The sequence below is a fragment of the Cupressus sempervirens genome, chromosome 8, assembly GCF_028749045.1.
Source record: "Cupressus sempervirens isolate cs-2001-9-10 chromosome 8, ASM2874904v1, whole genome shotgun sequence".
Taxonomy (NCBI): Eukaryota; Viridiplantae; Streptophyta; class Pinopsida; order Cupressales; family Cupressaceae; genus Cupressus; species Cupressus sempervirens.
Window position 1 is genome coordinate 213793306 of NC_143125.1, and position 13915 is coordinate 213807220.

Sequence of the window (13915 nt, forward strand, 5' to 3'; positions counted from 1 at the left end):
TGATGACTTTTCAAGGTTCACTTGGGTCTACTTTCTTCATAGTAAGAATGAAGTGTTGGACAAGTTTCTAGCCTTCAACACTCACGTAGAACAAAAATCCAAGAAAGCCATCAAAGTTCTCAGAATGGACAATGGAAGCATGTATGTGAACAGAAGACTTACAGACTTTTGCAGACTCGAGGGAATTGATCTTCAGACTCTGCCAGCATTCAGTTCGCATAAGACAAATGTTCCAGCTTTGAGGATTTGAACTCTTAAGTCTATGGCAAGTTGCATGATACATGCCAAGTCTCTAGATCCATCATTAGAAGTCGAAGCAATCTCGAGTGCCACTCACATTCTTAATCAATCTCCTCATCCATCCTTAGATGGAAAAACTCCTTTTGAGGTATGGTGCGGCAGAAAACCTGTTGTGACACTTCCGAGTCTTCGGTTGTCCTGCATGGGCAAAGATATCTTCCAAGGGATGCAAGGCACAGTCACCTCGGCCTTGTACTTTCATTGGTTATGAAGATAGTGTGAAGGTATACAGACTTCTAGATCCTAAGACACATCAGATATTTGTGGAGAAGGATGTATACTTTGAGGAAAGTTCACCAAGTTTGTCCTCTACTCTTCGCACATCATACAATGTGGAAACTGATAGTGACACCAACAATAATGCTTCAACAGATTCAGACACGTGGGGTTCTATCGACAATTGCAATGAGAGGTCACTACATCAGTTCAGTCCACATGCATACATCGCCATAGTGATAGGTCCAGCACAGAAGTGTACATCTAATCTTCTAGGTATAGATTCAGTGACAGATTTGGGGGACAGTGTTTATGATCTGCCTCTTCTTCTTGATGCAAAATTACCTTCTTCAGTTGTCACGAGGGTTTCATCTGACTCTCTTGTTCATTCTCTACATGATCAATCGTCACAGGTTGAAGTGATTGTGGATACTTATGATCAACAGTTGCAGAGACAGACAGTACTTTGAAACAGGTTCTTCAGCTAGTTGAGCAAATTTCAAGGACGACACTTATCCATGGGATTCTTTCCATGCACAACGGAAGCGTCTCACTTGTACCCTTGGCATTGTTTCTTCCTAAGGGGAAGAACACCATTCTACAGTCTTGGATCAGCTTCTTCATCGGAGCAGTCACTGTTCGACATTCTCCTTTTGGGGTGGGGGTGGGGGGGGGGGGGGGGGGGGAGCTTATCCTGTCTCTCTTCCTCTTCTCATCATTCACTTATGCATATACTAGATGTATGTCGTAATGGGGGGGTCTTGATTACTCCATCCATCCATGCATCCCTATTTATCTCTCTTTTTGGGGGAGGGTTTTTCCCACGTAGTTTTCCCTCTTTCTCCGCTTTATGAGAGATTGCATATCATTATGTACATGGGTACCTAACATGGCCTAGTAGCCGGGACCCATTATGCATTTCATCCTAGATTTTGTAAGCTTAAGGGCATTCCCCTAAGTTGCACTTAAGAGGGGTGTTGGTGTAAATAAGTATTTACTTATTACACTTACTTAAGTTTACTTAGGTTAATGCATTATTTAATTATTTTACATTATTTTATTATTTATTTAGGTGAGACACTTAGGAGTTTGTGTGTTCTCATGAGTTACGCAACTCTAATTATGCACATGGTGTCTATAACATAGGAGTTTGCATCATTCACTGAGTTGTCATGATGACAACACAGTTATCCGCACTCCTTATTTAGCACATGTTGTCTACACCACTAATTTGCGTGCTACACCATTGTAGGCTTATCCTCACATTATCGCACTTAATTCCATGCTTAATGGAGGATAACCCATATCTGTTGGACATGTGCCTAGTTGTATGACTTATCATGATGCTGACTTCTATGCATTCTAGAAGCTCTCCTGAGGCCTTTATATACAGGCACTCCTAGTGTACTCTCAAGCTGGCATATTGAATGAATATCGTCATTCTGATCATACTCTATCTATTTTGGTCTACTATGTGCTTGTGTTGAGTTCTTTAGTTCTTGGGTGAATTCTGGCCTATGCCAAATTCTTACAATGATAATAAAAAATAAGCAAAAAGGCAATGCAAGATACTAAGCATCTTTCTTAAACCAGTCAAGCTATGCATTACAATATCTCAGTTTGCAGATGTCTTATGATTTTTTAATTTATCTCAACACATCCAGAAGATATGCTTACTTCTGAAAACAATGTGTGTCCCTTCTTAGTGTACTCTCTCCACCTTATTGAATGCTCATTTGTCATCACTTCTGCAAAATCTGTATTGTAAAGGCTGCCTTCAGACATAGAAGCTTCTCTTGAGCTATTCATGCCACCATTTGTTTCAGTTTCTGCTAATGCATATTGAATGCCGCTTGCGACCAACAAAGCTGCCCTCAAAGCAAATTACAAATAAGCATGTGTGAGAATAATACCTCTAAAATGATTCCATAAGACTCCATGCATTCTAATATCTAAAACTCAGAAGGGTTCAAATTAAGCTGATCCTTTGAGAAGAGTATCTAAGAAATTAAAATATTAAAAAGGACTTCAATATATTTCATTTCAATTGAAGAGGAAATGACAGAGCAATTTCTGAATAACAGTAAATCTAAAAATTGACGTGGGTATAAATTCATTTAGATTTCATCCCATGGAAACAACTCTGATATGAGCACAGAGAGTTAAGCATGTGTAAATAAACTAGACAATTACACTAGTAAGCTCAGAAGTGTACTAAAACATAGGAAATAAGGAGACTTTTTATTTTCAGAATCTTAAATCAAATTTGATCATAAAGGACTCCAAATTAAGGCAGAGAATCATAAGATCTAATTCCAAAATGATAAGAATATAAATCAGACAGAGAGAGTGATTAAGGAAAGCCAAAAGTGATGCTCTTGAAAAATACAATAATACAATAAACATGATTCATTGTTAAGTGTGAAGTTCAAAAGCTATAAGTCAATATATAAGGGTGAGATTCACAAACAATACAATAGTTAATGCAAACCTCAAAACCTTATGTGCATCTTAACAGCTCAATTCAGATCTACTTTAATTTTTAAACTGCTCAAATAAATTGCCTACCTCAGTGCACTAATTTGTAATTCCATTTCAAGAAAATGTCAAACAGCAATGACAGAGTGTCCTGAAATTTTCAAAAGTTGGGGGCAAAATTTGCTTCTAATAAAGTATGAAAATTGTGTATTTGGCAGTTGTAAAATGGGATGAGCACAAATGGTAAATCATAAGTGATTTCATCATGGAGATCCATGTTCAAGTCCCCAAGAATCGTGTTTCCCATCCATCTGTATAAATTGTGTTCCATGGCATTTTGGGGAGAGGGATGGGGACAGTAGGAGACACATTTCACAGACGACAGTTGTAAGGGCCATTTTTTGGGACAAAGGGGGAATGGAGATAATGTTCAAATCTCCAAGAATCATGTTTCCTGCCCACATGTATAGATTTGTCTGACATGGTGTTTCAGGTATTAGAATATTATAGTGTTCCTTTAATGTTCATCTTAGTCAATCTTCAGTATATTATGCAGTTTCTATTTTGTGTCTTTAGTTCATGATTGTTTCTTTTAAAAGCATCGTCTCTGTAAATCTATATAAAGAACTTTCATCTCCTCTGTTTTATAACAACACCAATTTACCATAGCATGCTATCAGACAAGGTCAATTGGATTTCATAAAATTTGGCAATTTTTTTTAAAAAACTGAACTTCTTATCTAGATTTTTTCCCAAAAAATTGTTTTTCAATTTTTTTATCACGAGAGGTATATTATGAAAATTTTGTGGTTTGTCTTCAAATATTTACTCTGAAAATCGCAAGCTTGGTCGAAAGTTTTCCTTGTGTAATTTCTTGGTTTAAGTGTCTCTGATTTTGAAACATTGCACCTAACTTGCATCTGAATTGCATGTGCCTTTTGTGAGTTGCATGTTCTTGCATGTGATGTTTTACCATACAAATGAAGGTTTCTTGTAATGTCTCCATTTTTAGCAGGTTCTTGCAGTTGGCTTGGTCAGTTCAGCATCGCACCACTTGTGAGAAGACATTGGGAGTTTAGGGTCTCGGTTGTAAGATTATAGCCTTTCCAGCAGCCTATGGTAAGTTTTGGCTCCATTTTGGGGGATAAATAGTGAGTCATTTGTTTGGTCCGATGAGCTCAGTTAAGTTAAAGGATTTGAGTGATGCTCTCAATTTTTTTTTCAGGCTTTTGGTTAGGGCTCCAAGAATCTTGGAGGGAGCATTTATTTATAGTAAGTCACCTTGTCAGGGTCATTCATCGTCTTTATTCATCAGGATCACTCCAATGTTGTCAAGTTCTGACTCTAATGATTCTTCGATCATTTTCGCAAGACTAGTGAATTATTATTATTCATCCAAATATGCTAAGTTTGCTATTTTTGTTGGTGTTATATGTTGATCACCTCAATATCATAGCTCGTTGCAATCGGGTTGAAAACTTTTTAATCGTGGGACTTGTGTGTCAAAATATTATGTTATGGTAATAAGGTCAATTTTGGGAGCCAAAAGCAATTAATAAATTATAATACAATGGCATTTTATTATATTTTAATGTTGTGTTGAGCAAGCTTCTTAAGTGGAGTTCATTTGGGTAACTTGTGCCATTTCAAAATTATAAATAGGAACCCATTTGATTAGAAAAGCATCCAATTATTTGATTATCTTATTTTCTGTTGTCTTGGTGACACTTCTGAGGTTTTCATTTTGTGCCCTCGCTGAAATAAAAGGATTTTGATTCAGAGCTGAGGTATTGTGAATCAATTCTGAGATTTCTAGAGTGTCTTCTATTACTATGCATACTATGACTTATAAGGCAGGGATTTGTTGAAGGTATCAATGAAATTGCATTGCAATTGGGTAATCTGCTCGGGAGGAATTCATGATTAGAGTCAGGCATTTGGAGACTGTTAGCAACCTGGGTCTTCTTTCCTGGCAAATTGATCTTGTTTTTATGCAGAACTGAGGCAATCATATATTTTGGAAATAGATGTTGTGGTAGTGACTTTCTAGGCATTGTTTGGGCCTGTGGAAAGCGGACGCTATTACTGTGTGCAGTGGCGTTAGAGTTTACAGGCTGTGGCTATGATTGGAGGTCTGCAATTTATCTCTTGTGGCCTGCGTATGACTCTTGGTGGGCTGTTATAAGCAATTGGAAGGGGTGATTCAGTTTCTGAGGTGTGCTTGCAGTGTCACCAACGATGATATCATGAGAAGCTGTTGTTATGTCTTGTGAGTGTCCATCTGGTACTGAAATTATCAGATTCTATTTTAACTTATTGGACTGGACATCATAGTTGGAAATAAACAAATATATGCAAACTCAAAGGGCAGAATTGAAAGTAGAATCCACTCATCATATTAAATTGTTACTCTGATATTATGTTAATTTGAAATAGGAATTTAATATCATTTTGGCATCATTTAGTATTTTTAGTAAAACCAAAACTTGCATTTTTATTTAGAATTACATATGGAAGTCAACATCATTAGAAATTGGTAATTTTACAGGAGTTGTTCATGTGAGTCCAAATTGGGTTCATTACAGTGCTATCAAAGTGGGTTCTTGCCATCCTATGTGGTAGGAAAATTTTTATTATTGCAGATCTTCTGTTGCATTTGGAGTGACCATAGGTCTCGCATTTTCTAGCCATGGACAAAGATAGGACCACTAGTACTTCTATGAGCCAATGTAGTAGTGGGGAAGATAGCAAAAAAAGAAATGCCTTGAGAGAGAGCATTGAGAAACTTAAACTTCATCAGCAAAAGTTGGTGGAGAGATTACCAGATCCAGCGATGGTGAATAGGGCAGCAAAGTATATGGTTTTTGTTTTTCGTAAACCAACATCGAGGATGCAAGGAAGAAGGCTTGAGTTCTCTCTGGTCGGCATTCAAGAGGTAAATGTACCTATGTTCAGTATGGCACCCACTAGTCCCATCCATAGTTATGATGATGGACTTTCCACATAGAGACATGCGGATGTGTCAATGCCATTGGTGGACAGCAGCACTGAGCTTCAGCCGGTGTAGGATTCCAAAGTTGTTGTCGTGGATAGTGAAAGTGCTATTAGGGCAGTAGTTACCGCAGATTGTTATTGAAGATTTGTATTTTAGTTGTTACAGTGTTGCTCCTTTGCAAGAGGCAGTTGCTCTCTCAGGTGGGACTGAAGTATTTATGGAATCCCCTTGTTGTGATGTTGGTGATCAAGGTATTACAGCACAATAAGTTGGTATTGGATAATGCTCTAGGATTATTGATTCACAGCCCGACATTGAGTCATGTGTGCAGAGTCAAGTGATGGCAATTGAGCATATGTCAGAAGATGTGGATACAGAGAGTATGTACACCTCTGATGATTTGTTGGATGATGCTATGAGCTGCATCGGGTAGGCATCCCTTGCCAGCTATGAGGTGATGTCTTGGAGAAGGTTTTGGATTGGTCCGTCCTAGGATCAAGATTTATAGGGACTTTCTGTTGAGGGGAAAGTAGAGTCATGCAGAGAGTGCAATACTGTGTGGGATTTTACTTCTTCGTGGGAGGTGTCGGTTGAGGTACCGAGTAGTCATATCTTGGTTGCAAATATGTCTAAGGACAGTAGCACACATACAGTGAGGAAATTGTGAGAATTTCTGATTTAGTCTCCTATCACAATGCAGTTAGTGAGACGGAGAACTTACATAGGAATCAAGGTTTACAAATGCATCATATATCTAGTCAGTTGAGGGTGAACGAGAGACATTTCTTCAACTCTTGAGCATTATGATGTTATTCATCAGATGTTAGCCACATATGGTTGGGGTGCTCCTATGATGGATTAGCATGGTGATAGTAGTATTTCCCTTACAGAGGTTCATGCGCTTTGAGAGGCTGTCAGGATCTTGAAGCACAATTATTCACAATTATTTGTTGACAGAGATTACCTTCTAGAGTGGGGTAGCAACTATTATGAGGCATTGTAGGGGAAAGAGGAGGTCGTTGAGCTCAACCATGAGCTTGAGGTTACTGTGGACTCTCTTTATTGTACTCAATGGTTTTCTAGGAGTTAGAGTCACAGTTAGATGAGATGACCGTGGAGCTAGAGCGTGTTCGGTAAGAACTAGCCACAAATCTAGCTAAGCTTCAAATAGTGAAGGTGTAATGTCCCCATTATCTCGAACAATAATACCTGCAAAACCAATGTTAGAATTTATACAATAATAAAATATATTTTACTATTCTACCCTCTTTTCTAACCCAACCTTAAAGACGTCTATAGATCGAGTTTCCCAACCCTTAGTTATTCAACCGTCTTTTCTAGAGTGCACCCTTTAAGGTTCACATATGCATATGTTGACACCATTAGAATATTTATTCCTTATAACTTCCTCAAGCATGTTGGTCAGATGAAGATAGTTCTCATATACCAACATATTAAAGGTTGTATCAAGTAGTGTTTTGCCCAAATGAGCATTACGCCCATCTCTAATACCAACACTATATATCCATTTGTGTCAGCCAAAGAAGTAATTATATTCATAGCTGATACTAAAACCAAGAGTTTGTAACCTACTTCATCCTATTGGCCAAACAGGTGTACACCTATCTCTAATACCCATATAATAAGTGGTGACCTTCCCTTTACAAATAATTTTATTAATCCTTGAAACATTAACTCATCCTTATTATCCCTTTATTAGTAATGTAAAATTGCATGTTCATGATCTATATATCAGCTTTCCCTTCCATGCCTTTCCTTCACATATAAATGGGAAACTTTAATAATAAATAATAAGGATTCATATCCTAATGTCTTTGATTAGTCGGACAAGGTCTTGTATGGTTTGGATACTCCAATCTCCTTTTTCCTTCCTTATCGATGTTTTTTCTCTAAAGTATAATCTCTTACATATCTTATGAATGCCTCACCAAATTGATTGTCATGTGAGTCGCAAGATCGTACTTCCATGATAATCCTCCCTATCATGGTGGTAATGCCATGGTTATGGAATGAACCAACCCTTTAATCACAACAGGTTTCTGCCACTAAATGTTTATAGACTCCTATGCATTGCTTGAGGCTTACGTGTCATCACTATCTTATTCTTGTAGGACCGTTAATTGATCAAGGTGTTTTCCCTTTTTATATTCTTATTTTTATTATATCTTCCTTGTTAGATGGTCGAGTACGAGTCTGATGTCCATGGACTATCCTTCGCTTGCGAATTGGTTGATGATGTTGAAGCCATTGTCTCCTTTGTATGTTATGTCTGATCTCCCATTTATAATTGGTATGAGGTGGTTGTTTTCTACTTCTCTTCGAATATGTATTTAAGTTATATGACTCTCCATTTGATTCAATGAACTTGCATATTGGACTAAATGCTAATATATTTTTCTTACTTTTTCCGACTCCTTTCCACCGCAGAAATAGTTATATCATATTAAAATTTGTATCCTTTCCTCACTTTAGGTCGGTTCATTTTATTTCATCCTTACTCCCCCTTTCAATGAGACGTGTCTTTTTGGTATGTCACTTTAGATTTTAGCTCACATAATTTGTCATTGGGTTGGTTGATTATCAAATATTCCTGTGAGATATATTTAACAATTTCATTATAGTGAAGCGTTATCAATGTTTATGGGGAATTTATTTTACTATACTACTGAAAACCTTTCATTAATTAAATATTTATAAATCACATTTTATTATTTTTATATTTAATATTAATATCTTTTATATAAGTATTTAATTGATGTCGGTATAGTGATTGATTTAATCAATTATCCCTTTGAGATATTCTTTTGATCAAAATGGTTTCTCTATTAAACTGAATATTACAGAAGGTTGGTGGTGAGTTTGCTTCCATGGTTGGGAATGACGGACGTGATGATGTGGCAATCACATCCATCCTGGATATGGGTGAAATGGGTACAGAGGAGGTAAGAGCATCAATGGAGATGAGTTGTCATGGTGATTTGCTTCCTTCTGCTAGAAGCAAATCTATTTCTTCATCTCATACATGTGGTAGCATTGGATAGTTAGGCAGTGCCACATTTTCAGAGGGATCAGTTGTAGGTTGAGAGAGAGCAAGTTGATGATTGACGTAGAATTTCTAATGCATTGAGTCATTCATGGCGTATTTGCTTGAGAGTTTGAATTTGCAAGAGGATTCATATAGAGTATCTGGGGGTACTCTCATTTGAGGCTCTCGTGCTATACGACAATTGGCAGGGAAGATTATAGAGACTTTGGCTACAACGCTCCCCAATAAGGATTTTGTGGTTGGGTTTGCTGAGAGAGTTGCCCAGGATTCTACCTAGCCAATAGTTGTACAGAGTCAAAGATTATAGTTGTCTCCCAATTCTTGGTTTGGTACTAAAGAGCCATTTACAGAGATTGGGGATTTCTATTGGCATTATATACTAGGGTGTGCTCGTCCTTCTGCTATTGACCTACAAATAGAGGACTTGGTTTCACATCGGTATGGGTTGGCTCCAGTTACATACTATCCATTATGGGATGGGTTAGCATCGTCTTTTGCCAAATGGGATTGGCACCTACAAGTTAGACCACTTGCAATATCAACAAACCCAGGACAGCTTATCAAAGGTTGGAGTCAGTGATAGTGATGCATGTACTAATGATTGTTATCACAATATAGTTGGGTGTGAGTGTCCGTTTGATAGGGACTCAGATGTTGACGGAGTTGGTATATCATTTGGATTGAGTTCCAATGAGTTGTTACCGCTATTTGTGCATACAATCAATTTCCTGAATGATTCGGTCATTGATATCAGTTGTTTGGGTGTTGGTGCTACAGGAGTTCCTTGTGAACAGCAGGGATAGTACATTCCCATTTTGGTACTAAAGAGCCATTTACAGAGATTGGGGCTTTCTATCAACATTATACAATGGGGTGTGCTCGTTCTTTTTCTATTGACTCACAGATAGAGGATTTGGTTTCACGTCGATGTGAGTTGGCTCCAGTTACATACTATCCATTATGGGATGAATTAGCACCATCTTTTGCTAAATGGGATTGTCAGCTGCAAATTAGACCACTTGTAGTATCAACACACCTAGGACAGTTTATCAAAGGTTGGAGTTGGTGATAGTGATTCATGTACTAATGATTTTTATTAAAGTGCAGTTGGGTGTGAGTGTTCGTTTGATAAGGACTCAGATGTAAACGGAGTTAGCATTTCAGTTGGATTGAGTTCCAATGAGTTGGTACCGCCATTTGCGCCTATAGTCAATTTCCTGAATGGTTCAATCATTGATATCAGTTGTTTGGGTGTTGGTGCTACAAGAGTTGCTTGTGCCCAGCAGGGATAGTACATTCCCGGTTTGGTACTGAAGAGCCATTTACAGATATTGGGGCTTTCTATCAGCATTATACAGTGGGGTGTGCTCATCCTTTTGCTATTGACCCACAAATAGAGGATTTGGTTTCATGTCACTGTGTGTTGGCTCCAGTTACATACTATCCATTATGGGATGGGTTAGCACCATCTTTAGTTGAATAGGATTGGTAGCTACAAGTTAGACCACTTGTACTATCAACACACCTAGGACAATGATTCATATACTTATGATTCATGTACTTATGATTGTTATAAGAGGTTGGAGTTGGGGATAATGATTCATGTACTTATGATTGTTATTACTATGCAATTGGGTGTGAGTGTCCATTTGATAGGGACTCAAATGTTGACAGAGGTGGTATTTCAGTTGGATTAAGCTCCAATGAGTTGTTATAGCCATTTGCGCCTACAATCAGTTTCCTGAATGGTTCAGTCATTGATATCAGTTGTTTGGGTGTTGGTGCTACAGGAGTTGCTTGTGCAAAGTACGAATGGCACGCAATTCTACCCTTGGGATCTAGGTGGACTATGATGCTCATTTTTCTCCAGGATTGATTAGGGACAAGCAATCTTAGGGAGGGAGGACTGTAATGTCCCCATTTTTTAGCTAGTTCTTGCAATTGGCTTGCTCAGTTCATCATCGCCACCATTGTGAGTTGACAATGGAATTTGAGGGTCTCAGTTGTGGGGTTATAAACTTTCCAATAGCCTATGGTGAGTTTTGGCTCTGTTTTGAGGGACTTACTATTTCATTTGTTGGTTCCGATTAGTTCGGTTGAGTTACAGGGGTTGAGTGATGCTCTCAGTTTTTATTTTGAGCTTCTAGTTTGGGCTCCAAGAATCTTGGAGGGGGTGTGTATTTATAATAAGTCAACCTGTTGAGTTCATTCATCGTCTTTCTTCATCAGGATCACTTAGGTGTTGACAAATTTTGATTCGGATATTTCTTCAATCATTTTCGCAAGAATTATTATTATTCATCTAAATATGTTGAGGTTGTTATTTTCCTTGGTGTTGTATGTTGGTCACCTTAGTATCATAGCTTGTTGGAACCGGGTTAAAAAAATTTAAATCGTGGGCACAAGAAACAATGGCCTTGTGTGTCAAAATATTATGTTAAGGAGGATAGTGTCATTTTTGGGAGCCAAAAAGCAATCAATAAATTATATTATGATGACACTTTATTATATTTTAATATTGTGTTGAGCAAGCTTCTTAAGTCGAGTTCCTTCGGGAAACTTTTGCCATTCGGAGAATATAAATATGAGCCCATTTGATTATAAAAGCATCTGATTATTTGATTATCTTAATTTCTTCTCTTGTCTTGGTGACACTTATGAGGTTTTTGATTGTGTGCCCTTGCTTGCATTCACAGCTGAGGTACTGTGAATCAATTATGAGATTTCTAGAGTGTCTTCTATTACTATGCTTAAAGTGACTTAGAATGCAAGGATTTGTTGGAGGTATCATTGGGATTATAATTGCACCTCTCTAATCCGATTAGGTGAAATTCATAATTAGAATCAGCCATTTGGAGACTGTTAGCAACTTGAGTCTTCTTTCCTAGCAAATTGATCTTGTTTTTATGTAGAATTGAGGCGATCATATATTTTGGAATAGATGTAGTGGTGGTGACTTTCTAGGCATTGTTTGGGCCTATCGAAAGTGAACACTATTGGTGTGTAAAGAAGCGCTAGTCTTTGTGTAGGCTGCAGCTATGATTGGAGGTCTGCAATTTATCTTTTGTGGCCTGTATAATGCCTCTCCCATTTGAGTTCTATAAGTCACTCTGATGGATGCGACCTTGATGATCTTTCTTTGAGTGATCATGATTGAGACCATTAGTGGTCTACACCCTTGGGGTGATTAGATTTATGTTATTGTTTCAGTTGGATTGATTATGCTTATGGCTGATTTATGAGATTATGATGTGTTAGATGGTTTCACTAAGGTTTGTGTCAATGGTTACCAAGATTGATGTTGTTATGTGATTATCCTGAGATGTGTGCAGAGATTGCACTGTGTATTATTATCCGACTACATTTGACTAGGTTCCTATATCAGTGGTTAGTCATATATTTGACCATGTTTAGTTATGTGTTTTAAGTGTCTTTTTATGTTGTTTAACAATTATTATTAATTCCATTATTAAATGCTTAAATAATTAAAAATGAATTTTCCATATTGGATTCATTGGTTATGTGCTACAGATATTTACCTTGTTCATTTCGGTAATTTATGCAAAATCGACTATTTAAATGATTATTTAAATGAAATTAATTAGATGCTTTAATTACCTGATTTCACATAGTTGTTGGCATGAATACAAATGATTGCAAAATAACTAATTGGAAATCAAAGTGATATGCAACTTCTTTTTATTATTTTCCAAATGCAAGTACATGAAATTTTGATGTAAAATGCACACCTACAACCAAGAGGTATTTTCACAAACACTTGGCATGCATCCTATGAATGACTATGCAATGAGACGTTTTTACAAACATTTGGCATACAAACTGAACAGCTGAATTAAGTTGATTTTCCTTCAATACTTCAATGTTTACAATGACTGAATGCTTTGGTAACAAAAAGACATATATTACTTGTCAAATGTATCCATCTACAATTGTCAAATGTAAATACCAAAAGAAACTGGAATAAGTAGCTGAGATGACAAGCTTTTTGGCTTTGCTTTTTTCGGATTTGTTTTTTCGGACTGTTTTTTCGGATTTGCTTTTTCGGACTGCTTTTTTGGCTCTGCTTTTTCGCTTTGCTTTTTCGGACTGCTTTTTTGGACTACTTTTTCGGATCTGCTTTTTCGGCTCTGCCTTTTCACTTTGCTTTTTCGGATCCGCTGCGAAAACTGAAACCTTTCTCCTTGCCAACTGATGTCAAAAGTTAGATGCACGGGCTGAACAAAAATCACTGAATATTATCTCCCAATTAATCACAAATGAATTGGCTAAATACCAATTCCTCCACTCCCAACTAGGGTTGATATCTCACAACTGAAATTGGCACCTTAGAGTCTTCAAACCCTCAGGCAAGTATGCAAGCACTAAGGCTCTCAACACAATAGATGAATATGCAACTCAAGATGTGTAAAATGACCCCCCAAAGGCTCCTTATAAAAATTTCACAAGCAACTCCAAGAAGCTTCTAGAGAAATCCAGCACTTTATTCTTTTAAGTGACTTTTTGATATTTTATTATGTTAGTCACTTTAATATTAAATCAATTAAATATAAAGTTACTTTTTAATATTTCATTGTTTAGTAACCTTATAAGTAATTAATTTAATATATCTTTTCCCCCTTATTTCTTCTTTTTTAGCCTCCGGGGAAAATAAAGGCTAAAATAAAATAAGTAGCCAGTGCTTGTCAAAAAGGGGACATTACACCTACCTTTCTCCTTGAAGTGTGTTTGCCTACTGATTGTAAAATAACCAATTCTTGTTATCCTTTTGTGTGACTTGAAAAAACTGTTAGGGGTTTTTGATACTGTACGACTCGCATGCATCTGTTCTCCTCTCTCTA

At 37.2% G+C, this 13915-nt stretch overlaps 1 protein-coding gene across 2 annotated transcripts in view; it reads right to left on the reverse strand.

Moving 5' to 3' along the window:
• The window catches only part of LOC149542262 (Tetratricopeptide repeat (TPR)-like superfamily protein), a 361357-nt gene that overhangs the window by 324235 nt on the left and 23207 nt on the right, over positions 1-13915 (reverse strand). For both annotated transcript variants that reach the window (XM_089797253.1, XM_089797252.1), the window contains one exon: positions 2194-2384. In XM_089797253.1, the coding sequence (XP_089653379.1) occupies positions 2194-2384 (191 nt within the window). The remainder of the gene's footprint in view (positions 1-2193; positions 2385-13915) is intronic.